This window comes from Seriola lalandi, unplaced genomic scaffold (assembly GCF_002814215.2).
Source record: "Seriola lalandi dorsalis isolate HSWRI2012SDOR001 ecotype SW California unplaced genomic scaffold, Sedor1 jcf7180002053976, whole genome shotgun sequence".
Taxonomy (NCBI): Eukaryota; Metazoa; Chordata; class Actinopteri; order Carangiformes; family Carangidae; genus Seriola; species Seriola lalandi.
Window position 1 is genome coordinate 47,610 of NW_019524529.1, and position 26,432 is coordinate 74,041.

Below are 26,432 nucleotides of genomic sequence, written 5' to 3' on the forward strand. Positions count from 1 at the left end.
TGCAGCTACTCCCTGACAGTTTCACTTGCCTCGAGAGAGAGAGAAAAAAAGGAATAACAGGAATCTGGCCCAGACATGTGCTCTCAGTGTCAATACAACTACTGTACTAGTGCTGTATGTTGCAGCTGAAACATTATAGAAATGTAAATCATGGTATGCTTGTAAGACTTCACCAGAAGGATTACAAGCCATCATGTGTTTCAGGATCCATAAAGTGAGTTGTGATGTGTGAATGAAACTGTAACAGGAACTGAAATGTATCTTTATATCATGAAATCAAGACTTTATGGTTTGGTGCCAAGAACATCGAGTTTCATTCAGATATATGAAGAGTGGGCTTCTCAGAACAGAAACACAAGTGTGAAGTGACACAATTGACTGGCCACTGTGGTTGTAGCTTCTGACTTTACAGTGAATATAATGTTCTAGTTGTGGATCTGTTAATCAAGTAAAAGTAGCAATACAATAATGTAAAAATAAACCATGAAAAGTTAAAGTCCTGCATTAAAAATCATATTAAAGTAAGTATTATTAGCTAAATGTAGCTGTTATGCAGCTGAAAGGCTGCTGTCAGTGTCACATTATTATATTATTTTGATTATCGTTACTGATTTATAAAAGAGAAAGAACAGTCTTCATCTTGTGGTCAGTTATGGTTGAGCCAATTCCAACTACTTTATAGAAAGTTGAATAGTTAAATTAGTAAAAAACTGATCATATTTCAAGTTGATCATATGTTTTGGATGTACCTAGTACCTTAAGCTATAAAATGAATGTAGTATAAAATTAAAATACCTCAGGTAAATATTTCTAGATTGTAGTTAAGTACAGTACTTGCGTAAATGTACTTGGTTACTTTCAGTGGTGGAGGAGGTATCCAGATCCTTTAAAGGAAAAGTTAGTAAAAGTAGTACCACCATAATGTAATAATACACAGAGAAAGTGTTATAAGTAAAACTACACAAGTAAGCCTATAATTAGAAAAAATGTACTGTTAGTATCAAAAGTAAAATACTCTAAGCCGGGAGTGTTAAACTATAATATCATAGCAATATCATTGGTTTTTATCACTGGTGCATAAATGTTTCATTAGAATTTGTCTGCTATTTGATTAGGGTGGAGCTAGTTTTAAGCATCTAATGTATTTAGTATACTGTTTGGTAAATTAATGTATAATAATGCATCATAATCCATAAATTCATAACATGAACAATCTTAATATCCACAGTATTTATAGCTCTCAGTTGAATATAGCGGAGCAAGAAGTATATTCCTCTCTGACATGTTGTAGAGCAGATGTAAAGTTGCAGAAAATGGAACAAATGAAGTAAAGTGCCTCTAAATTTTACCCAAGTAAGTGAAGCACTTGAGTAAATGTGTTTATTGAAATTAATTAATTAATTAATTAAATGTTAATAATTTTACTAGACCCTATATTGGACATATGAGGGGAATGGGTGTGTGCTACTATTGCAGCACAAGGAGAGAGAGACAGCTTTTATCTGGCCTGGGGGGGAGGAGAGGGGGGCGGAGGGGAGGGGGAGGAGGAGGAGAAGAGTGGGAGGAACTTGTAGAGTTGCCTCTAGATTTCATTGAGAACTCGGAAAGCACCAGGTTAACATCTATGATCTGATTCCTCTTGATGACTGGAGACCTTTTTCTGTCTTTCTCTCCTCTCTCCGCTGGATTTACCTCTCCTTACAAAGGATACTTATTTCAAGTCAACATCTGGAGTACACCAAACTGTGGATCTATGAAAAACCCTACGTGGGATTCAGCGACATTTGTGAAGTTGAAGAGGAGGAATGTATCGTTTCTTTGTGAGACTAACATTTCTGATTCCTGCAATCGTCATCTCACAAGGTAAGACGTCTCAAGATGTTTTGTTGCAGAGAATTGCAGAGCAGCACTGAGGAGGGTCAGGAATCGAAACTCGTATCAGTTGAAAATCACTCCTCGCAGAAGTTAGTGAAAGCTCAGTGAATGGATAATAACTGTGTCATTTGATCAGTACTGGGTTTTTGTCAGAGCCGTGTAAGTGCGAGCATAATATGTGACACTAATGAATTCCAGTGAATCCCTTTGAAAGTTTTATTGACTTATTTTAAGAGCTTTTCTTGGTCGTGGGAATGAATTCACTTCAAGTGCAGGAGCCAAGAGCTGCGGTGCGCTTGTCTGCTGACTCCCCAGAGCTCACTTGTGAAAGTTAACTGTTTATTTTGTCTGCACGGGCAGACCAGTCATAGGCCTACTAGTGTAATCTCCCGTATACTTTTAATGAAACAATTAATTATCAAAAACTTATTATGAGGAGTTTAACTCGTATTTAACTGCTTGTAGTTGCAGTTCGCTGTTTATTCTTGTAACCTGGTTTTATTTAACTGTAGAAAAATGCATTGAGGTCTTGTTAAATGTCCTCTTTTTAAGAACCGGTTTTAAATAACATGGGAGATAATGGAAGTTGGTGCGTGTGTTGGGGCCGGGGGACGCTGGGGGGTGGAGGACACCTTTTGTCTCCATGTGTGGGAGAGTGTTGTGAGCGCCGGGTGGAGGGTGGGGGGATGGAGGAGGTGCTGTTATTCCCGTCTGCCGGTAAACAATGCCCGAGGAGAGTGTTTTATGGCTCGTGCTGGACTCTGATTTCTATTGTTCCGCATCTGAGCCCCGCAGCTGCTGCGCTTTCCCCCGCAAAAAAAAGCGTGCGCTCCCAAAAAGCCACGCACCACACGCTCCGTGCCTCACCGGCGACAGGCTTCCCAATATCCCCCACGGACAACGGTGTAACAAATCAATTAAAAGATCAGGATGTGCAAGCGCGCGCGTGCATTAAATATGAAATGGCTGTGAATAAAGTTGTATAAAAAACTCACTGATGAATAATTTCCCGCTAATAATTTCAACTCTGCCTAATCCTTGTTAATCCCACTAGCTCCTGTAACAGTATAGATCTCATAAACACCACCCTGGTATGTGTGTGTGTCATGTTCATGTTGGGTAACAGATGTGTTTTAATGTTTTTCATGCACTCAACAGGTCTAAAATGCTCCCTACCCACTGAATCATGCCTGAATGGAGGAAGATGTGAAGCCACCTCTAATGGAAATGGAGAATGCAAGTAAGTAAAAAAGCAGCAACACCTGAAGCCTCAGATGTTGCAGAGCACACCACCACAAAGCATTAACATTTTCACTTGTGTCATTTGTTGAGGTGTTTTGGAATTTGTGCTGTTTTATCGGCGTAGTGTAGTGTAGTGTAATTTTGGTACTTGAAAGGGCTCTTTGGCTGGAAAGAAAAGGGGCCACATATTCCCCCTTTTCATTCCAGCCTTTGAGCGGGCCCTGTGCCCGGCAACCAGAGGAGACCCTTGAGTTTCCCCTGGGCTGGTGTGCTCCTGTGCCCCTCCAGGAGCCACATCGCTCTGTGAGGCTGCACACATTCCCTCAAAAAGAAAAGAGTTTAAGAAGTGAAGAAATTAAAGGAGAGTGCAATTCCAGGGTGCTGCAGAGGTGAAAGAGGGATATCTGGACAAAAGCCCCCCCCCACCCCCCACCCCATCAGTAGGCCCGTTAATGAATGCAAGACCCCTTCGCCAGCAAAGTGAGAGGACGCGTCCAGTCTTAAATCTTGTTTTTCTGCTCTTTCATGAGCGACAGCTGGGGCTCGCCTGCCGCCCGTCACCCATTGTCCTGCAGTCAGAATAATGCTGTGTGACTAATCTGAGTGAGGCTTCCCATCATGCCACAGCCACCCCAAACACCACAACACACACCAAACCCTGCCACAACCCCCACTAACCTCCCCTCCTGCTTTCTGAATGGATACACCGCCTCCTTTCCATCCCAACTCCAACCCCCCCTCCCCACACACACACACACCTTACCGGCTCGTGATCTCCACTAGAAAGCCAGATGGCTGTGAAATGTAATTGGATTGGATGTCGAGAGAGTGAGATTAATTGGAATAAAGTGCAGAAATTTGAAGGCAAACAAGTGGGAACAGACAGAGGCAGATTGTGGGCTGTTTGTTTAGGCTGTGGACTGTTGTTAGTAGTTTGTGGGTGAGACACATAATACGCTGACATGCTCTTTAGCTGACCTGCATCTTAGTCTGTGAGTTTGATGATTCAGTTCTGAATATATATTTTTTTGCACAAGATGACAAAAGATAAAGTGATGGGAGGATGCCAGTTTTGGGGTTTTCCTCATTGTCCCGGAGGGAGACAATTACTAATACTAAAACTTTTTTTAAAATATTGTATGATTTCCACTTGTAGTATGATTTTTATCCACCTGTAAAGAAGCTCAAGGGTGGCCTGGTTTACCCTCAGGACATGTGGTCATGGCAGGCGCTTCTCTAGGTCTGCTGGGACAAGGGGGAATTATTGAATAGCCCATGTTACTAGCCCACGGCCACCAATTTACAATATCTAATCTGCACACACACACACACACACACACACACACACACACACACACACACACACACACACACACGCGTGCAGACCTCCGCACGTGTGCACAGAGAAACTCTCCCTCCACCCTCCTCCTCCACAAAGCTGTTATTGTGGTCCCCATCTCTGCCCGGTCCAATTAAAAACAGACAGGATAAGAGCATCACTTCATCCACCCGCACTCTCTCTTCCTCCTTGCTTTTCCTCTCATTAATCATTCATCCCCGCTGAGCCAAGCAGCCCCCAGTCACGGGGGTGCACTGGGAGATTCAGCGTCAGTGCTCTGGGGTCAGAGTGTAGCGTCTCTATGGGTGTGTGGCTAAGGGGGGGGGTCCAATAATGGCCCAACTTGTGGTTTTTTATCATCATTATTTGAATTTTGTGCCAGACATTGACTAGCAAATTCCTTTTGATTGTGTGTTGATGACATGATTGGAAAGTCCGCTGAGGGAAACTGATCTCTGACACAGTGGTTGAAAGAAGAAGAGGCTGGCACTGTGACGACCGAGTCAAGGCAATTCTCAACATTCAGGCAGATTGAGTTAAAAACACGGTCAAAGGTTTAAATGCTAAAATGCTTCAAACCCACACATGCAACTCCAGCAGTGACTCATGTCTAGCGTTGTGGTTTTCGCTGCAGAGTGTAAGCATATGGTGACACAGATTTGAGTGGTAGGATAGAATTAAATCCTCTTTTATCACAGTTCCCATGAGTGTGAGAATAGAGAGTGAAATCACATGGTGGCGTAGAGAACAACGTTAGGCTTGGTGTTAACTGTGGTAATCACATCTTTCAAGGGTTTACTGGGATTATACCTGTGTTGGGACAAAATTGATATTCCATTTCCCTATCCTGCAGAGAGGATGTTTTCTGTCCTTCCTGGATGTAAAAATAGCCTCCTTTAATTTGACATTTTTCATGACGTATATCCCTAAAATGGCTTGTGTCCTGTTTATTGTATTGTAACTGTTGTGTAATTACCTTTCTGAGTTTGATTGGGCTCAGCTTTTGTATAGGAGTTCTCTTGATAGATGTATCTGCCTACAAAGGCAGAAAACAATAAGAACAGGAAAGACGAAGGTTTTAAATGTTCTGGCTGCCCGGCATAAGGTATCTTCTAACTTTCCATCCACCTTTTGCTGATACACTGAAATCCGTATAACACATTTATTTATAAATCAGTACTTATAAATGTGATTTAAAAGTAACTTAACCACAGCAAAGAGTTAGAAGCTGAGATGGGAGTTACTGCTACTTAGCTAAGCTAGGCTAGTTAGTCATTAGCATAAGTTGAGGTGTTTTCATTCTCAGTTACTGAATTTAACTACGGCCTCATTTATGTGTGATTACTAACTAAATTACTGGGATCTTTGTTCATAAAAACATATATTTCAGTTACAGGAAACAGCTTGGCAGAGTAAAGCTGTCTTTAGCCATGGCTAGCCGTGGCAATCGCACTAGATACCTTTAACTGGATTTAGCTCTCTTGCTAAGCTGTGTAATTAACTGTTTGTGTTGTATATTTAGCTGCCCTGTGTTCTGTGGTAACTGCTAAGTTTCATTTTCTTTGAAATTGTATGCTTAAATGATATAACAATTTTTGTGGTATTTTGGTCTTAATTCAGTTTTGATGTAATCAACTTTGGCTTTGTTGGAGAGCAGAGGGAACAAAAGAGAATGTATTTAACCATCCAGCATGTGCAAAATCACATTCACTCCACAGATTAATTCATTACAGGGAAATGTTTCAGTCAGGGGAAAGTCTCTCCTCTAGACATAAAAGTGTGCTTCAGCTTGTGGTGGTACTTGACACACGGAAACAAAAACAAGCCACTGTAATGGGGAAGCACTCGGTCTGAAAACAAGAGGTTATCTGAAGGTCTGAAGCTTCCTGTTTCCCATGGAGCTAGTCATCTTTTCATAGGCCACTTAAAACATGTAAGGGCACAGCGTTGTTTGAGTCAAATTTAGTTTCCATTAGTGAGACAGTAACGAGGGCATGGCAAGGTTAAAGGTTGTTGCCCCCAACCCCTCCCTTTGCATGGCTGAATGACTCTTGATGCTGCTTTGCTGAAATGGACACTGTTTTGGTCTGAGGTGACTGTTAATAATAAACATGGAAAACATCTCAACTGTCTTGCTACATGTCTCAAATACTGCAAGAAGTCTGACAGAAATAGACGCGTGAAAGAAAATTGACTGAAAGTCTGCTGTGGTTAGTGTGATCAGACCTCTCTGACCTTGCACAGAGCTGCCTGGTGTTGCATATTGATGATAAAATGTCTCACTCATAAAAACTGTCTAGAGCGAGACCAGTACCACTAAAGAGATGTTCCACTCTCCCTTAAGGAATGCTGCTCTTCATTTGTCCTCCTATAGGATTACCGGGCAGGTCTCTGTTAAAGCTCAGCTCCATGTGGGCTTAAGTGTTTCAGATCATACAAGTGCATGACTGGGTCAAGTGTGCCTGCTGGTGTTAGAGCTTAAACCCCAAATAAAAGCCAAAGGCTGCCACTCCCCTGGTTGGGCCCATTCCCCAGATGCCAAGGCCCCTCTGATACAGCAGTAAATGAAGTCGGTGGGACACTATGGGAAATATGTCCAATCTCATTTACCCCAAATAAAATCAAATTCAGTCAATTTTATATTGATTTTGAGTTTCAATCTAAAGAACTTTAGGGTAACTTTAAGAAAATACTCAAGACACAGACTATTACTTCCCCACATTTAGCGTTGACATGGCCTCAGAATAACACATTGACACCGGGCAGTGATCAGAATCCTGGGAGTCTGGAGATCCTCAGAGCGGGATGATCAAAGCCGAGCTGTCAGAGCACAGAGATAAGAGGCTATTTGACTCTAGTGGACGCTGAAAGTTCACATGCACCAGTAAAGACTGACAAACACCAATTCTTTTGGCAGGTTAGAGTCAAACTACACGGCACCTAGCAAGGGAGTAAATGGGCTAAATGCCCACGTGTGTGTGTGCGCATGAGAATGTTTCTTTATCTTTGTTTTAATTACAGGCATGAGCAGAAAAGTTATCAGTTATGAGAGTCAGTTACCCCACATTATCCTCAATGTTTGCCATATTACAAATTGGTATTTCTGCCAAGAGAGGCAAAAAAAGTACCCTAATAATGGTTTCAGATCAGTTTCACACTCAGGATGTTGTGGTTATATGTTATGCATGCACCTGAGTCAAGGACTCCAGGCTAGAGGTACGTTTAGGAGATTTGTTGTCACTGATAAGCATCGTAAGAAGTGGAGTGGCAGGCAGGTGTTTTTCTTGTTGGACTGTGAGGTGGGGCGTCTCCACGGTGTTGGGAGAGTAACTGAAATTAACCTGACATGAGTAGAACAAAGTGTATCACTCAATCACACACAGGCGCTGTGGGTAGTTATGACGCTGCTGTTTGTTATCTAGTATTTTCTGCATGAAAGTGACCTTGCAGTCATCAGTCAGCAGATGCTCAGTCCCTGTCAGTGTGAGTGATCCTCATAAATCTTCCCACTTCAGCCCTTGTAGAGAGTGAGACGAGAAATAGCTCAATTACCGTCAAAATTATCTTTTTATGAGGGTATTTTTAATGATGCGTGTTACGTGTGGAAACTATTCATGTTCACGTTGTTATTTCATGTGGTTTCATTCGCTTTACACTTTGTCTCAGTTTCAGAACGTTGTTTAAAGGCGGTGGCTTGATGAACTTTATAAGACTTTACTCTGTTTGAGTAAACATGAGAATTGAAATTCATACTTTATAGTTTCCCATTGACTTCCTGTGTGTGTTTCAGTTTATTTTTATATGGTTAGAAGAGAGGAGATGATTTTACAGAACTCTTAATAACAAAGAAGTCACCAGATTGAATGTATAATTATATGATGAATGTATGATGATATGTATAGCTATTATACATTCTTCTGTTTCCAGTGTTGCTCCCCTACTGCAGTATTAAACTCAGTGTTCCCAGTAAAGTGCAGATCATTCATTGTGGTGGGAGTTCAGGTCGTTCCAGGCCCAGTACATTTCTCATTTCCTCTAACAATACTTCGCTGTTCTGTTCTCAGTCTTACCAACAGATGTGGACCCCTGAGGTCAGACCTTGGCTAATTATTAGACACATCCAAGGGGACATTAGCAAACTAGACAAAATGAATGAAGAGGGTAGGACAGAAACAAATGGCCACTCAATGAGAACAAGGAGGAAGGGAGAGTTGAGGGAGAATGCGAAAAGAAAATATGGTGATCTTGTAATACTTTCTTAAAGAACATTAAAGGAAACAACAAGAGTATAAAGCTGATACTCACAGACATGGTTACTGTACACCGCCCTCAGTCATTTACATAACATTTTCCTCAGCGGTGGCATTTCCACCACACAGTGGGGCTGGTTTTGTGTCTGAGGATAAAGTCACCCCCAGAGTGGCAGATGGTAGATCAGGCCCAGCGGGGTGAGAGGAGAGAGGGGAGAGAAGGCAAAGAGGCCATCCCACAGTCACAAAAGTGTTTGGGGTCAGAGGTCGGGGAAGCATCTGCTCCGGCCTGAGGGGACATTGCATCGCTGGGAGAGACCTGTTGCCGTGGTGTGTGCTGCTGAGCTTTTCAGCATGTGGGTGGATCTTTATCTCAGACTGGACTGACTTCAGGACAAAGAGGATCTATTACAGTTAGTTAGCACGGGGTGACATGCACACGAGTGCACACACACACACACACACACACACACACACACACACACACACACCATTACCAACGTCTCAGTTTCATTATGCCATTACTCCCAAAATGATTATCCAGTGTGTTTTCATGGTAGAGTGAAACAGGGAAACTTCAAAGTCACCCCAAAAGCTTTTACGATCTCCTGCCAATTGCAACTGTCTGGGCTCCTTGTGGGGACATGTGACTGTTAAAAACTCCCTGATTTGGTCTCACCTAACTAAGTCAACAGGGGAATTTTCAGCAGTCCTGTGTGACAAAAGGGAAATGCTGTAAAAAGCAAACTGTGGGGAGCTGTAAAAAGTCCACACAGGAGAGAAATGAGAAAACAGGGCAATGAAAAGCTGAGTGTGAGTCAAAGTAGAAACAGAGAGAAGACTAGAGAGACAGAAGAGTCAGTGCTGTGTATTGAAAAAAGGAAATTGGAAGAGGAACAGGTAAGGAAGAGAGGAATTAAGAATGAGTGTGGTGGTTGAGAGGGGGGGTTGAAGAGACAGAAGTTGCAACAGCTGACTTCACATGGGTTCTTTATGTCCCTGGAGGAGAGGTTGGCTTGTCAGCACCCCCATCTGACAAGGGGACAGAGGGGAAGGAGGGAGCGAGGGAGGGGGGGTGGATAAGGGGAGAGGAGGAGAAAGGAGGAGGGGGGAGGAGGAGGAGTCCTGTCCAACAGCTGCCTTCATTAACATGCGCACCTGCTCCCTGTGGAGATACTAGGAGGCCAACAGATGCCCTCCCTTGCACATAAACACTCATGCTCATATGCACAACTACACACACTCACACAAGCCCCAATTCAAACATAAACACTCTTTTTTTTGCTGACTTCAAATGCTCCTACACGTGACAGATAGGACTTTACCCGTATGTACAAGCTGCATATCAAATAATGTGAAGTGAAAATCTGTTGATTTCTCTCTTTTTTTGGGGGAAAGATTAATTTTTAGTTTCACATCATCATCTTTGTCCAGCTTTTGTCCGGTGTTTCTAAATCCTCACTTCTCATAATCAGTTTCAGCTATGTGACTGTAGCAGCATCTGCCCTTAGTTTGGATGGGAGGGAAGCACCCAGGGGCTTAGGGTCTGAATGCAGTGCTTCATATAGGACATCCAGAGCCGGCACAGTCCCCTTGATCTCTACGATCATTCAGGATGAGTGCGGACAGCGTGGGGGCGAAAGGTAGATGGGAACGGGCTGTTAACGGCTAGACTATTTTGTGGCGTCTGTTGTCCCAGCAGAATGTGTTTTCAAGGTTCTGAGGGAGTCTAATCCAGAGAGACACACTAGAACAACATGCTGTCCCTGTCCTACTGCAGTGGGACTTTGCTGGGCGGGAAATTTTTAGTCCCCCTCTCCCCTTCCACCCCCTCCCCTTATTCCTCTTTTGTTTAGATAATTGTTCCCATGATTTAAACCAAAGATCTTAGTTCTCTAATCATAACCGCTTCCCCTCTCACTCTCTACTCCCAGGTGTCCAAGTGACTACGTAGGCAGTCGGTGCCAGTACCCAAGCCCCTGCAGCCCTTCACCCTGCCGCAACAGTGGTGAATGCCGCCCTGTTTCCCATGGCAACACGTTTGATTTCCGCTGCGTGTGCCGCCTGGGTTTCACCGACCGGCTGTGCCTGACCCCCACCAACCACGCCTGCATGAGCTCCCCCTGTCGCAATGGAGGAACCTGTGATCTCATTACCCTGACTGCCTACCGCTGCCGCTGCCCACCTGGGTGGTCAGGTATGCAGCTCAAACTTTATTACCTCAATATGCTTTTTTTGTAGTCTCATTTTACTGTGAACCATAATTACTAACAACTCTCTTTTGCTGTATTGTTTTCAAGGCAAAACATGCCAGCTTGCCAACCCATGTGCTTCCAACCCATGTGCAAACGGTGGCCAGTGCTCAGCCTTTGATTCCACCTACATCTGCACCTGCCCACCTGCTTTTCACGGTCAAACCTGCAAACAAGACATCAACGAGTGCGCTCAGACTCCCTCTCCCTGTCTCAATGGCGGCGTGTGCGTGAACGAGGTGGGCTCATACCACTGCCGCTGTCCTCAGGAGTATACCGGCCAACACTGCGAGACCACCTACATGCCATGCAGTCCTTCACCATGTCAGAATGGAGGCACCTGCGTGCAGAAGGGAGACACCACCTATGACTGTAGCTGCCTGCCAGGTATCACACAAACATACATCTACATATTAATAAGCAGAACAATTGTAGTTAACTTTTTCTTCTGTTGACATATGGAGTTGTATCTGGCACACACACTTTTGTTTTCCTATTACATCAGTTGACCTATAAACCAGTCTGTTGCTGTAGTGAAATGTGATTGGGTGGAATGAGTACCCCCCCTGCCAGCCTCCACTGGCAGGATGTAGTCACACAGACGTTTCCTTCTGATAACCACCAACAAGCCCCACACAGCACCAGGAGCCACACATACAGATTAACGTATAGATAGACACACCCTATTCATGAGGTCAAACAAACACAAAAGCATCTTGTTTTTCAGCTAAAAACAGCCAGCCTGTTTGGTGTCTTTATTGTGTTGGCACCCATACCCGTTGCAGTGTTGTGTATAACCTTGGCTAATCTTGCATAGGTTGTGGTTACTGCTGTTAAAGTCAGGAGAGCAGCTGTGGACAAACCACCTCATACCAAGCACAGTTGTACTTCCCTGAAAGGTCCAATACGTGATCTTTATTCTAAGCTTTCGGCTGGCTGTGTTATTGTGCGATTTTGCGCTTATGACCGGCACAGAGCAAGTTGTTTAGATATGCAGATGAATGAAGGATATTGTGGGCTTGTGTGTTAAAGTTTAACCCATGCTGTGTGTCTCTCGCGGGTGTCCGTGTTGGAATGCGTTTAGATAGCGAAGCTGCACGGGCACCTGCAGAGCTGCTGGTTGATAGTTAATCAGACTATCGTGGCTGTAAAACACCCACTCGAGCCTTTGATGTCTGAGGAGCAGCAAGCTGGACTGTCATCTACAGGGCGTTAAAACAATCTGCCACGAGGATATAGAGACCTTATCTTTCACTTAAGTGCACAGTGATAACAAGAGGAAGAAAAGAGTCTTGATTATTAACTAAAAGCAAAAAGGTTGCCAGATCTTTTCCTATGTCTTTGTGACGCACCAATTTTTTTTTACATCTTGTTTCTTTGTCTCTCTTTGTTCACCAGGCTTCACTGGTCAACACTGTGAGCATAACATCGATGACTGTCCAGGTCACAACTGCCAGAATGGTGGTGTGTGTGTAGATGGTGTGAACACCTACAACTGCCAGTGTCCACCTCATTACACAGGTGACTTTTTTTTCTCCATCTAACTTTAAATTTTAATCAGAAACTTACACAGAAAACATTTATAAATGTCCCACTGGGATACTGTGTTTATGCCTCTATTTCTTACTAAACATTTTTCAGGTCAGTACTGCACTGAAAATGTGGACGAGTGTGAGTTGATGCCCAATGCGTGCCAGAATGGTGGAACCTGCCATGACACTCACGGCAGCTATCACTGCGTCTGCGTCAATGGGTGGACAGGCGACGACTGCAGCGAGAACATCGACGACTGCGCCAGTGCGGCTTGTTACCATGGTGCAACCTGCCATGACCGCGTAGCTTCCTTCTTCTGCGAGTGTCCTCACGGTCGCACAGGTACAACATCTCCAGATCATGATCTCATTGAAGTGAAAGTATTGTAATGATACAGTTTGGTGAAAACATGTATTTTGTGGGACTCGCAGGTTTGCTGTGCCATCTGGATGACGCCTGTATCAGCAACCCGTGTCAAAAGGGCTCCAACTGTGACACCAACCCAGTCAATGGCAAGGCAATCTGCACCTGCCCCCCAGGTTACACTGGGTCAGCCTGCAACCTGGACATTGATGAGTGCTCCCTCGGTAAGTAACAAAGGCGACTGTTTTTCTCTCCTCTTGTTTGGTTTAGAATTGCAGTCTTTTATAGTTATTATGCATAAATGACTACATAAGTGAGACGTCTTGTATCTTCAATGCTTTAGGTGCCAACCCTTGTGAACATGGTGGTCGCTGCCTCAACACCAAAGGCTCTTTCCAGTGTAAGTGTCTTCAAGGATATGAAGGTCCTCGCTGTGAAATGGACGTCAATGAATGCATGTCTAATCCTTGCCACAATGATGCCACCTGTCTGGACCAGATCGGAGGGTTTCACTGCATCTGTATGCCAGGTAGGAACATTTGCTGACACCACAGGGAGAAGAAAAGGGGTTTCCACTGTTGCTGTGAATGTAAACATCATTATACCTTTTGTTTTCTAAGCTTTTTTGGATCATTATTAAACACTTGGACATTGACTAGGTCTCAGAAAAAGAAACATGATTTGACTAATCACTGGACAAATTTCAGGATATGAGGGTGTGTTCTGCCACATCAACACCGATGAGTGTGCCAGTCAACCATGTCTCAACAATGGCAAGTGCATCGACAAGATCAACTCCTTCCACTGCGAGTGCCCCAAAGGTGAGAACATATCAGGGAATGGGGAAAAATGATGGAGTAAAAGAAATAGGTTCTTCAATCCTTCGGGTCTCTTTTAACACCTTTTTTCTGCAGACAAATGGGAGCAGTGAAGAGGCTATAAAGAGTGGATCATTAACGTATCTGTCAATGAGTAGAGTGTGCATAGTTCTCAGAATGGATGTAAATGATTTACCTCTTCTAATAGTGTCACAGAAGGGTTTTCGGGTGAGCAGGACAGAGCATATCAGATTGCAGAAACATTAGCATTTTTCGCGGGCATAAGAGTTTGTATTAGAGCTTAGCGCCAAAATTGGGGGGCACGGATTGGTTAATACCCAGTAAGCTGGAGGCCATTGTGTTGTGGTTTGAAAGAAAGATTTCACTGCACAGTAAGAGCTGAGGAGTGGAGGTGGGGGGTGGGGTGGTGGAGGAAGGAATGTTGTGGTATGGTTCGTTAGGACCTTCAGTGTCCTCTATACCTACGTACACATGCAAATTAGTTTTTCTCTTCTCCATTTTCACATTCTGCATACTTTAGCCATGATATACGGAACATGACGAGCTACATTAGTTTTGGTAATTTCACATATTTGAAACATAATCTGATGAATTTTCAATCCACATCCAGGTTTCTCTGGGAGTCTGTGTCAGGTGGACATTGATGAGTGTGCCAGCACCCCCTGCAAAAATGGAGCAAAGTGCACAGATGGTCCCAACAAGTACACCTGTGAATGTGCTGAAGGTAAACCAAACTATTGTTTTGGGGTTTTTTTTTGTACAAATTTCATCTTGCAAGTTTTTCTAGTTTCTCCCCAAATGAGCATCACCATTATTCTCTCTCTTCTCGTCCAGGTTACACAGGGCAGCACTGTGAGACCGACATCAATGAATGCTACTCTGACCCCTGCCACTACGGCATCTGTAAGGATGGCCTGGCTTCCTTCACTTGCTACTGCCACCCTGGCTATACCGGCCGACTGTGTGAGACCAACATCAACGAGTGTCTGAGCCAGCCCTGCAAGAACGGTGGTACTTGCCAGGACAGGGAGAACACATATATCTGTTCCTGCCCCAAAGGCACTACAGGTGAGGCTAGAGACATCCACATTCAAATATGACAAGCTCTTCCAGTTAAAGTGTCTAGATTCTACTCATATTTTTTGCTCACTTGTGCTCCAATCCACAGGTTTCAACTGTGAGGTAAACCTGGACGACTGCAAGAGCAAACCCTGCGACTACGGCAGATGCATTGACAAAATCAACGGCTACGAGTGTGCATGTGAGCCGGGCTACACAGGTGAGCGCTAGGTGGAGTTTACAGATGCAGTGGGATGGTCCACTGAGCTTTGGGAGGGGTAGGTACGACAGGTGGCTGGCGGGTCCCCTCCTGCAGAACAATGGTGTCAGATTTCCTGTGTGTGATGGAGGGGGGGGGGGTAAGAGAGAAAGGAACAGTCTCCAACCTGATCCACACACAAACACATACACACAAAGCGCTAACTTTTCCAACCATTTGAAAACAGTGTGACGCTGAGCCTGGAAAGGGTCTGTAAAGTGATACTTTAAAAGGAAAAGAGCATGGCCTTTAATCACACATGTGGTGTTTAGTAGTGTTCAGCTGACAAATCCCACTCATAACTCTGATTCAAGTGTTTTCACTTCATTTACTGTAGCACTCAGCTACCTGTGATGTACTAGCATATAAAACTTTAGTGACAAAGTCTTATCCCAGCGAGTGGACCACTCTTGTCTTCCTCCCTCTCATGGCCCAACAGAGCCGGTTCTGACTGGTAGTGGCTGTGTCATTATGCTGAAAGGGGGGCAGGGAGGAACAAGTGTGTGTGCACAGGCTGCTCTGCATCCCTCCTCCCGTTCATCTTTTTGTGCTTATGGGGTGAGTGTGGAGGGCACGGCGGGACTGAGACACAGAGGGACAGAGGACTATTGTAACTGAAGATCAGGCAGTTGGGCCCTCCCTTCCTGATTGATGAAGAACAGAAGAGGAGGGAGCTGGGTGGGGGATCAGAGGGGGGTTTAATTGTTACTCGGCCGTGTGTGAAATGGGTCTGGCCTTCTGTCCCTGTAAACAGCTCTGGGTGAGGTTACTTCTCCCTGGACAGGGGGGTGGTGTGTGTGTGTGAATAGGGTGAGTAGGGACAGCCCCCCACCCTCTCCTGGCAGCACCTCCCCCTCTCAGATCCAGCTGAAACCTTCCTTCTGCCTATTCAACTGGGCCCCATTCAATCAATGAAGGAGAGGCAAAAGGGCCTCCAGGGGCCGCCAGGCTAGGCACACATTGGAGCTGCTACAGCTTCTGCCTGTGAGTCTTTAGTGTTAGCTCTCTCTATTGTCCAAAAGCCACACAATGCACCTCAGCTAGCAGCTTATAAAGGCTCAAACAATACCACAACAGAAAGTGGTGTCCATCTGTGGGGCTTTCAAAATGGCCAGTGTAGATATTTATAAGTTCATGTCTTTCAAAAAGAAAATTTGCTACATTGTCCTAAATTCATACATCACTGTCTTTCAGGAGCAATGTGTAACATCAACATCGATGAGTGTGCCATCAACCCCTGTCACAACGGGGGCACATGCGTCGATGGCATCAACAGCTTCACCTGCCTGTGCCCAGAGGGCTACAACGACGCCACCTGTTTGTCTCAGGTGGACGAGTGTGGCAGCAACCCCTGCATCCATGGCCGATGCCAGGACCTCATCAATGGGTGAGCACAGATCCCATGTTAGGATGAGTGTGCAGCAAAAAAGTGGTCCAAATAGCAATCACACAAACAAAACAAACAAACATCACTGACCTGTCTTTTCATTTTTCATTAAAGCTACAAATGTACCTGTGACTCCGGATGGAGCGGGCCAAATTGTGACATCAATAACAACGAGTGCGAGTCCAACCCATGCATGAACGGGGGAACGTGCAAGGACATGACCAGCGGATACCACTGCACATGCAGAGCCGGCTTCACTGGTCAGTTGTAACTCTTGCAACCTCTCATCACTACCTCTCTTTCTCTTCTTTCTTTGTGACCTAAGTCTAACACAAGTGCGACCTCTAATCCTGCCCCTGTAGGACCTAACTGCCAAACTAACATCAACGAGTGTGCCTCCAACCCCTGCCTCAACCAGGGCACCTGCATCGATGATGTGGCCGGATACAAGTGCAACTGTTTGCTGCCCTACACTGGTATGACACGTAGCTGCTTTTTTTTTAAATCTTATTTTCTATTACTTATTTTTATCTTAGTTATCTGCTGACTCAGCTGTTGACACAGGTCTCAAAATGTAAAGGCACTTTCCACACAGAGGGATTATCCTATCCTGTGTTGTTTTAGAAAACATCAGCCAGTGGCCACTAACGGGAATGTCTGTTTTTGGCGTCTCTGTGTGGAAAGTTCTGCTTGTCTGCTTTGAAGGGATAACAAAGCGTGTGTGTTTTGGAATAACATGCCACGGTGGCTAATACAAGCCGGAGTACCGGAGCCAGCTCCAAGCCCTATTCCCACTTCCGCCCTGTCCTGTTTCCTGTCTGTGATCACACAATAGCAGGAAACAGGAAGGCCCTTCCTGTTTGGCGAAGTCATCATGGAAATGGATAAGGAAGTGGGACGGAAACTAGGATTTAGAAATGAAACTTTTACGGGGGTTTAGAGACATAGGGAAATTTAATATTTTATGTCTTTGTTGTTGTTAGAAAGTCTAAGGGTGAAGCAGTTTCTCTATATTACCAGTGCAATGCAAACATGGATGTTGTCTTCTCTCTGCCACCAGGTGAAAACTGTGAGACCCTGCTGGCCCCCTGCAGCCCCAGACCCTGTAAAAATGGTGGTGTATGTAAGGAGTCTGAAGACTACCAGAGCTTCTCCTGCATCTGCCCTGAAGGATGGCAAGGTATCCATCCATCCATTTCTGTTCATCATCTGTTACATGTCCTGTCCATTTATCTGTCCATCCACTGGATGGTGACATTAATTTTTATTGAACCATATTTTTTCTTTATCTCAAGGTCAAACATGTGAGATTGATATCAACGAATGTGTGAAGAGCCCATGCCGCAATGGTGCTATTTGCATTAACACTATGGGTGGCTACCAGTGCAAGTGCCAGCCAGGTTACTCTGGCCAGAAGTGTGAGACAGACATTGATGACTGCAAACCAAGTAAGGAACAGATTCGCACATTTGCAAGTTCCCATTGTGTTGACAGCTTAAAAGCAGGAAACGGTAAACTTATATCCTTTTTTCTGTCTTTCAGATCCCTGCAGTAACGGTGGTCTGTGCCACGATGGCATCAACAGTTTCACATGTACCTGTCTGCCTGGGTTTCGTGGTGGCAGATGTGAGCAGGACATAAACGAGTGTGAGAGTAACCCTTGTAAAAATGGAGCCAACTGCACGGATTGTGTCAACAGCTACACCTGCACCTGTCCACCTGGCTTCAGTGGCATCAACTGTGAGATCAACACCAACGACTGCACTGACAGGTAGCTCACCATGTCCAAATACTGTCTGTAGTTAGTTAACTGTCAAAACTTCGCTGAATAATCAGCCCAAAGTGAATATAGTAATGCTTTAGCATTTTTATTTTCTTGTGTTTCTGCAGCTCTTGCTTCAACGGTGGCACTTGCGTGGATGGAATCAATGCATTCGCCTGCCTGTGTCTCCCCGGTTTCACTGGAAGCTACTGCCAGTACGACATCAACGAGTGTGACTCCAAGCCCTGCCTCAATGGAGGAACTTGTCTTGACAGTTATGGGACGTACAAGTGCACCTGTCCTCATGGCTATACAGGAGTCAACTGTCAGGTATTGATGGTCACCCTTTGTCTGGATAACCATGTGGGGCTTTGTGTTGGTTTCATGCATTGCCTCCAGTTATAGTTTGTAAAATAATTTCTCTCCTTGTTTCCCTGTTAGAATCTTGTGCGCTGGTGTGACTCTTTCCCCTGTAAAAATGGAGGTTCCTGCTGGCAGCAGGGAGCCTCTTATACCTGCCAGTGCCAGACTGGATGGACTGGCCTCTATTGTGACATCCCCAGTGTGTCCTGCGAGGTAGCAGCCAAACAGCAAGGTACGGTAGCCAGCGGAAACTTACTTGCCATCATATGATATAATCAATTTTCATTACATCTGTTGAACCTCCAAGTCCTGTGAGTAATTTGTACATTGTGTAACTCCGTCCTTGTCGATTTCAGGTGTGGAGGTGAGTCACCTGTGCAGGAACTCAGGCCAGTGCCTGGATGCTGGAAACACACATTACTGCCGCTGCCAGGCCGGCTACACTGGGAGTTACTGCCAGGAGCAAGTAGATGAGTGCTCACCCAATCCCTGCCAGAATGGAGCCACCTGTACTGATTATCTGGGAGGCTACAGTTGTGAGGTAAGGAATATAGGAATAGAAAATTAAATTGCATAGAAAGTGTTGGATTGTCTTACTATAATAAAATCTGTTTCAGTTGGTTTAAGAGGTTGACAAGGATAATCAACTCATGTTCACATTTATAATTTTCCCGATACACATACACTGTAGCTATACAGATCAGAAGGCACTTTATTTCTAACATTAGTTTCTCTGTTTTGATTTGCTTGTATCTTCTTGTGGTTAATGCTCATTAAGACTATTTAAATGAATTGAAATGAATTCTAACTATAGCGATATTTTTCTTTTTCTCTCAGTGTGTCCCCGGCTACCACGGTGTAAACTGCTCCAAAGAGATCAATGAATGTCAATCTCAGCCCTGTCAGAATGGAGGCACCTGCATCGACCTCATCAACACGTACAAGTGCTCCTGTCCCAGAGGAACACAGGGTAGATACCTGCATAGCACATTCACATGCACTCAATGGCAAAAAAATAAACAAATAGATGATCACAGAAAATGAGGGTATGGATTTTTCCTCACCTGACATTTCTATCTCCCATAGGTGTCCACTGTGAGATAAATTTGGATGACTGCAACCCCTCCAGTGACCCACTGACCAACGAGCCCAAGTGCTTCAACAATGGCAAGTGTGTGGACCGCGTTGGAGGCTACCAATGTGTGTGCCCAGCGGGTTACGTAGGCGAGCGCTGTGAAGGTGATGTCAATGAATGTTTGTCAGACCCCTGTGACCCCAGAGGGTCCTACAACTGCATTCAGCTCACCAACAGCTACCGCTGCGAATGCCGCACTGGATATACAGGTACTGATCTTCTAGTGGCACATAACAAGAATGTAGTATGCCTGTGTGCGATGTCTAAATATTCATGCGTGTACTTGATATACATTTGGCCTCTGTTCTCCAGGTCAGCGCTGTGATAGAGTGTTTGATGGCTGCAAAGGAAGACCCTGCAGAAATGGAGGGACGTGCGCTGTTGCCAGTAACACACCTCATGGTTTCATCTGCAAATGCCCTCCCGTGAGTACAGCTATAAGATCTACTGAGACCAGTTCCTCTTGCAAAATGCTTTTAATATCCTTTTTTCCCCCTAAAGTATGAGTATGAGTGCAACGATCATAACCTATGTCCATTTCTGCCCCTTTAGGGCTTCACCGGCTCTTCTTGTGAGTATGATTCTCGCTCCTGTGGGAGTCTGAATTGCAGGAACGGAGGTACGTGTGTGTCAGGCCACCTAGGCCCACGCTGCCTGTGTCCGCCAACCTTCACTGGACCTGAGTGCCAGACCCCCACCGACAGCCTCTGCATCTCCAACCCCTGCTACAACGGCGGAACGTGCCAGATCACTCCAGACGCGCCTTTCTTCCAGTGCAGCTGCCCCAGCAATTTCAACGGCCTGCTGTGTCACATCCTGGACTATTCCTTTGTCGGAGGTTTTGGACGGGACATCACGCCGCCTCCGGAAGTGGAGGTGAGCTGTGAGATTCCTCAGTGTGACGAGTGGGCGGGCAACCACATCTGTGATTCGCTGTGCAACAACCATGCTTGTGGTTGGGATGGAGGAGACTGCTCGCTGAATTTTGATGATCCGTGGCAAAACTGCTCTGCAGCCCTGCAGTGCTGGCGATACTTCAACGATGGGAAGTGTGATGGCCAGTGCAACAGCCCTGGATGCCTTTATGATGGTTTTGATTGCCAAGGACAGGAAGGTCAATGCAAGTAAGTATAGAAAATAGATGAAGAGATGCATATTTTAGAAATCTTTGTCATAGATTTGTGTTCTTGCAGAAATTTCAGAATACTAACCTCATCTTATTCTTTCTTTTCAGCCCACTGTATGACCAGTACTGTAAAGACCACTATGCCGACGGTCACTGTGACCAGGGCTGCAACAATGCAGAATGTGAATGGGACGGTCTGGACTGTGCCAACAACATGCCAGAGAAGCTAGCAGACGGGCACTTAGTTCTGGTGGTCCACATTTCCCCAGAACAACTTAAGAATCGTTCTTCTACCTTCCTCAGAGAGCTCAGCAGCGTCCTCCACACCAACGTCGTGTTCCGTCGTGATGCCAAAGGAGAACCAATGATCTTTCCTTACTACGGCAATGAGCAGGACCTGGTTAAGCATAACGTGCTGAAGCGCTCTGCAGATGGCTGGCCTGAGTGGGCTTCGATGCCAGCCAATGTTTTGGGTCAGGTGAAGGAGCGTGTGTCTGCCATGGTCAGCCCACGGAAACGCAGAGAGCTGGATCCTGTGCAGGTCAAAGGGTGGGTATCACAAAATAAACACAAAATATCTAACATTTTGAGCAGTAAAATTACATGTATATGGAATACAGGAGAACTTAGATGAATGTTAACATTTCCACCCATTTTTACTTGTAGGTCTGTGGTGTACCTGGAGATTGACAACCGTCAGTGTTACCAGCAGTCTACTGAGTGTTTCCAGAGCGCGACAGATGTTGCTGCATTCCTTGGAGCACTGGCCACCAGTGGGAATCTCAATGTGCCCTATATTGAAGCTGTCACAAGTACGTTACTTAACCTCAGACCTTTTACTTATATAGATAGATAAACATATATATAATAAATGTGTTACATTAAAAGTAGTGACCAAGTTGAAATCCTAAGTAACACACAGTGACTTTCTATCTTTCCAGGTGTGAGACCCACTCCCCCCTCTTCAGAGCTCTACCCCATGTATGTTGTATTCTTGGGCTTGGCTGCTTTGGGTTTCATCTGCCTGGGTGTTTTGGTGTCTCGTAAGCGGCGACGAGAGCATGGCCAGCTCTGGTTCCCAGAGGGATTCAAAGTGTCAGAGCCCACCAAAAAGAAACGCAGAGAGCCACTGGGAGAGGATTCTGTTGGGCTGAAGTATGTAGACTTTGAAAGTGGAACATAAAGTCTAGCAGCAGATTGTATCATGTAGTCTTGTGTATTTGATGTCATGTACAGTATGCGGTCTAACCTGGTTCCTCTTTTCAACAGGCCTATGAAAAACTCAGACATCAATCTTATGGATGACAATCAAAATGAATGGGGTGATGAGGATCCAGACTGCAGGCGCTTCAGGGTAAGATGAGCAATTTGATGCGAGTCTCCTCTGGTGTGAATAAACTATATTTTACCAAACTGTCTGTTCACTACCTACTGATGCTGACATTGTGATGATTGGTATGTCTTTCAGTTTGAGGAGCAGGCCATGTTGGATTTGAGTGACCACACTGACCATAGGAAATGGACACAGCAGCACCTGGACGCAGCTGACCTACGTATTCCATCCATTGCTCCTACGCCTCCGCAGGGAGAGATAGAGAATGACTGCATGGATGTCAATGTCAGGGGACCAGGTGTGTACACTTACAATAATTATTGGATGTCAGATGCTTTTTACAGAATGATCTATCATTGTGTATCATGAAAACTGATCTACTGTGAACAACAACAGACACATGCTTGGGGAACTCATTACAATCCTCGCCCTTCCTCTTTCAGATGGTTTCACCCCCCTGATGATCGCCTCCTGCAGCGGCGGAGGATTGGAGACTGGTAACAGTGAAGAGGAAGAAGATCCCTCAGCAGAAATCATCTCTGACTTCATTTACCAGGGCGCCAACCTCCACAACCAGACTGACCGCACGGGTGAGACTGCCCTCCACCTGGCTGCTCGGTACGCCCGCTCGGATGCTGCCAAGCGCCTCCTGGAGTCCAGCGCCGATGCCAACGTTCAAGACAACATGGGCCGCACTCCGCTTCACGCCGCTGTGGCAGCAGATGCACAGGGAGTGTTCCAGGTAACCACTTCCTCTACAGAAGTCTCACATCTCTCCAGGCCTTGATTTGTTTTGATAAAATTTGTCCAGCAGCTTGAAAGCACTTAACTAAACAAGTCTATATTCATGCAGATTTTGATCCGAAACCGCGCCACTGATCTTGATGCCCGCATGCATGACGGAACGACGCCGCTGATTCTGGCCGCCCGATTGGCGGTTGAGGGAATGGTGGAAGAGCTTATCAACTGCCACGCCGATGCTAACGCCACAGATGATTCTGGTAGCTAACGTTTTATCAACCTCTCATCTCCACAGTCAATAAAGATCCCTCAGTGTGTTGAGGTGTTATGATAATCAACCCTCTCCATTTTCACTCTCTCTGCAGGTAAATCTGCTCTTCACTGGGCCGCAGCTGTAAACAATGTAGAGGCTGCCATGGTGCTGCTGAAAAATGGTGCCAACAAAGACATGCAAGACAACAAGGTATGTGACGTGATGCGACTGTGAAGGAGCTATGTGATATATATTTAGACCCTCACATCCACAGTAGTATACTTTGTGTATTACCTGTTTCTTACCTGTTTTTTGGTTTGTTTTTTTAGGAAGAGACACCACTCTTCCTTGCAGCCCGTGAAGGCAGCTACGAGACAGCCAAGGTTCTTCTGGAACACTTCGCCAATCGTGAGATCACTGACCATCTCGACCAGCTGCCCAGAGATATCGCCCAAGAACGCATGCATCACGACATTGTCCGCCTCCTGGATGAGTACAATGTGGTCAGGAGTCCTGGGCTTCACAGCGCCCCCCTAAGCACCTCCAGCCTCTCTCCACCTCTCTGCTCACCCAGTGACTACCTTAGCAACCTCAAGCCCACTCTTTCTGCCAAGAAGGTTCGCAAAATTAGCGCTGGGGGAAAAGGAGGGAAGGATGGAGGCAAAGATAATAGAATGAAGAAGAAAAAGTCTCTGGATGGGAAGAGCAATTTGTTGGACACATCAGCTGTCCTTTCCCCGGTTGATTCCCTTGAGTCACCACATGGCTACCTGTCTGATGTGGCCTCTCCTCCCATGACGTCACCTTTCCAGCAGTCCCCACCTATGTCTCTAAATCACCTACAAGGCAATGGTGACTCCCATATGGGCCAGATGAGCATGGGTAAGGATATGGGCTGTATGTCTTTCGACCCTAACCCACCCCGTCTCTCTCACCTGCCTGTATCCAGCCCCAGTAGTCAGGGCACAACATCCATAGGTGGAAGCAGAGGAGGCCAATGTGACTGGGTCTCCAGGATGCACCCAGGTGTAGGCCAGCAGGGAAGCTTCACGCAGGCGCCACCTATTTCCCACAACATGATGGGCCCTCTGCACGGCGTCAGCACTGCCACTCTGTCTCAGATCATGGGCTACCAGAATCTGCAGACAAGCCACCTCAGCTCGCCCGCGCACATGATGCAGCAGGCTCATTCTCGGCAGCTCCAGCACCAGAACTCCAACTCCACCACAGCTGGTCAGTCCCTCAACCAGAGCTTCGCTAACGTCGAGCTGAACGGCTCCGACATGCAGCAAAACAACAGCTCGGGACGCTCTATGCCCATCCACACTGTGATGCCGCAGGAGACGCAGATCCTCGGCACCCAGTTTCTCACCCCTCCCTCCCAGCACAGCTACTCTGGCCCCATGGACAACACACCTAACCACCAGCTAAGGGTCCCCGACCACCCATTTCTAACTCCCTCCCCCGGCTCCCCCGACCAGTGGTCCAGCTCATCCCCACATTCCAACATGTCTGATTGGTCAGAAGGCATCTCCAGCCCGCCTACAAGTATCCATTCACAGATGAATCTGATCCCAGACCAATTTAAGTAGAGACTTGTTAAATTGACAGAACTCTGTAGTCGTAAAAAAAAATATCTAAAAACAAAGTTCATACAGAAAGAGAGTGACAAACCTGTCTCAAGACTGAAGATGCTCCTTTTTAAATATCAGTTTTTATACTAACGATAAGAACCGTTTTAGTAATTTTTGTATTTATTTATGTGCTTTTTTTGACCTGAAATATAAAGAAGATGCTTTTATATTTATGCTTTTTTTATTTCTTTGTTTTGTTATGTATGGGGAGATTAGAAAACTGTTTTAAAGGAGTGTATATCAGAAAAAAGACTCCTAGATGTGTACACTGGCTATTTATTTGTGTCTTGTGTTGCTATATTCACTGGATTTATTTTAATCTTTTGGTGCATTGGTCTTCACAAATTTTATTTTTGGGATTCGCATCGCATTATGTTTGTACAGTTTTCTTTCTCAACTTTTATAGATTATTTTTTAAAAATTTCAGTATTAATTAATTATATTTGAACCTCTTTTGTCTTTTTAAGTGACACAGGTTTTGTTACTGAACTACATTTCACTAAGTCTTATCACTGAGTTAGATTATGATCAGATATATATATATATATATACAGTGTCACCTTTCATGATGTTGCTTACTACACTGTCCTCTTTTGGCAAAATGTAAGTGAGCAACAGAGATACTTTGGAGATTTGGGACCTTTAAGCACAGAACAAACATCTCTTATGTGTTGAGAGATGCTTTTCAAAATGAATGGAAAATGCATCTAAATCAACCTGAGCCTATTTTTCTTGAATAACAGTCTGGGCAGGTGCTGAGTAATTGGTTTGTGATCATTTATGATGCAAGGACTGTTTCTTTATTTCATAATGTTTCTCAAATCAGTGATTATGGTTACCATGTTTAACCTGTTAAGTGTTAAATTGCAGACCTGTTGTAGAAAGTTGAAATGTTACATTCGCCACACTTTAAAATAGTGCCAGTGTGATTTTTGTTTTTCCTAAGAAAAGCAATGTATTTGTGAGATTTCTTGTAAAAAAAAAAAAAAAGAAAAGAAAACGTCTTCATGGTGGAGAACATTGTTCGTGAAAGAAATGGGGATCTTTGTTTGTGTGTTTAATGACATCACCTGCACTTTGTAAAAGAGTGTGGTTTAAGGTGTCTAAATGTCATGTTTTATAAACTAATCCAGAGATAAAGATGTTTAAGAAAAGATGTAATTCAAAATCAATGTTCATGCAAAGTTGTAGTTTGCAAAGTATTTCCTGATTAAAAATGTTTTGTAAAAATTGTCTTGATTCAATAAAAAGCTGCTGTCAAGCTTTAAAAATATATTCCTTTCTTGATTTCATTTTTTTTCCCTGAAATATTATGTGATTGACAGTATGGCCATCTTATCTGTAGTTCCTTAAATTCAATACAACATCTTATTCCCATCCCCACAGGAGCTGGTGTCTGTTGCCCTCCAGTGGCAGTACACTGATAATACCACAGTGAACACGGGGACACTGCTGTTGCTGAAAATCATTCCTGTTTATTTCAGTTCAAATTATAGAGTTGAAAAATGTGTGGATGCCACCATAAAAACAGTTTATCAGAGAAGCAATTTATGTTATGCTTTTGCAAAGATAATTTATCCGCTAAAGTTAATATTTAATGGTCGTTATGATGCGTGTCAGATCTTTGGTAAAAAAAGATGCAAGAAGTAGCTAGTGTAGACTGATCTGGAAAATAAGAAATTCTTGA

General features: G+C 44.7%; 1 protein-coding gene across 1 annotated transcript; it reads left to right on the forward strand.

The window, feature by feature from the left end:
• Nucleotides 1-1,609: 1,609 nt before the first annotated feature.
• On the forward strand, nucleotides 1,610-26,018 carry notch1a (notch receptor 1a). The gene is made up of 34 exons (XM_023402671.2): nucleotides 1,610-1,863; nucleotides 3,034-3,115; nucleotides 10,641-10,903; nucleotides 11,007-11,345; nucleotides 12,357-12,479; nucleotides 12,600-12,833; nucleotides 12,923-13,078; nucleotides 13,198-13,383; nucleotides 13,562-13,675; nucleotides 14,304-14,417; nucleotides 14,528-14,761; nucleotides 14,862-14,972; nucleotides 16,206-16,398; nucleotides 16,513-16,658; nucleotides 16,761-16,874; nucleotides 17,459-17,578; nucleotides 17,694-17,846; nucleotides 17,941-18,169; nucleotides 18,289-18,490; nucleotides 18,602-18,755; nucleotides 18,880-19,064; nucleotides 19,361-19,493; nucleotides 19,610-19,867; nucleotides 19,971-20,083; nucleotides 20,211-20,782; nucleotides 20,893-21,333; nucleotides 21,451-21,596; nucleotides 21,726-21,939; nucleotides 22,054-22,138; nucleotides 22,253-22,415; nucleotides 22,561-22,859; nucleotides 22,971-23,118; nucleotides 23,224-23,321; nucleotides 23,441-26,018. The coding sequence occupies exons 1-34, from the start codon at nucleotides 1,806-1,808 to the stop codon at nucleotides 24,701-24,703; spliced, it is 7,443 nt and encodes a 2,480-aa protein (XP_023258439.1). The 5' UTR covers nucleotides 1,610-1,805; the 3' UTR covers nucleotides 24,704-26,018.
• Nucleotides 26,019-26,432: the final 414 nt, after the last annotated feature.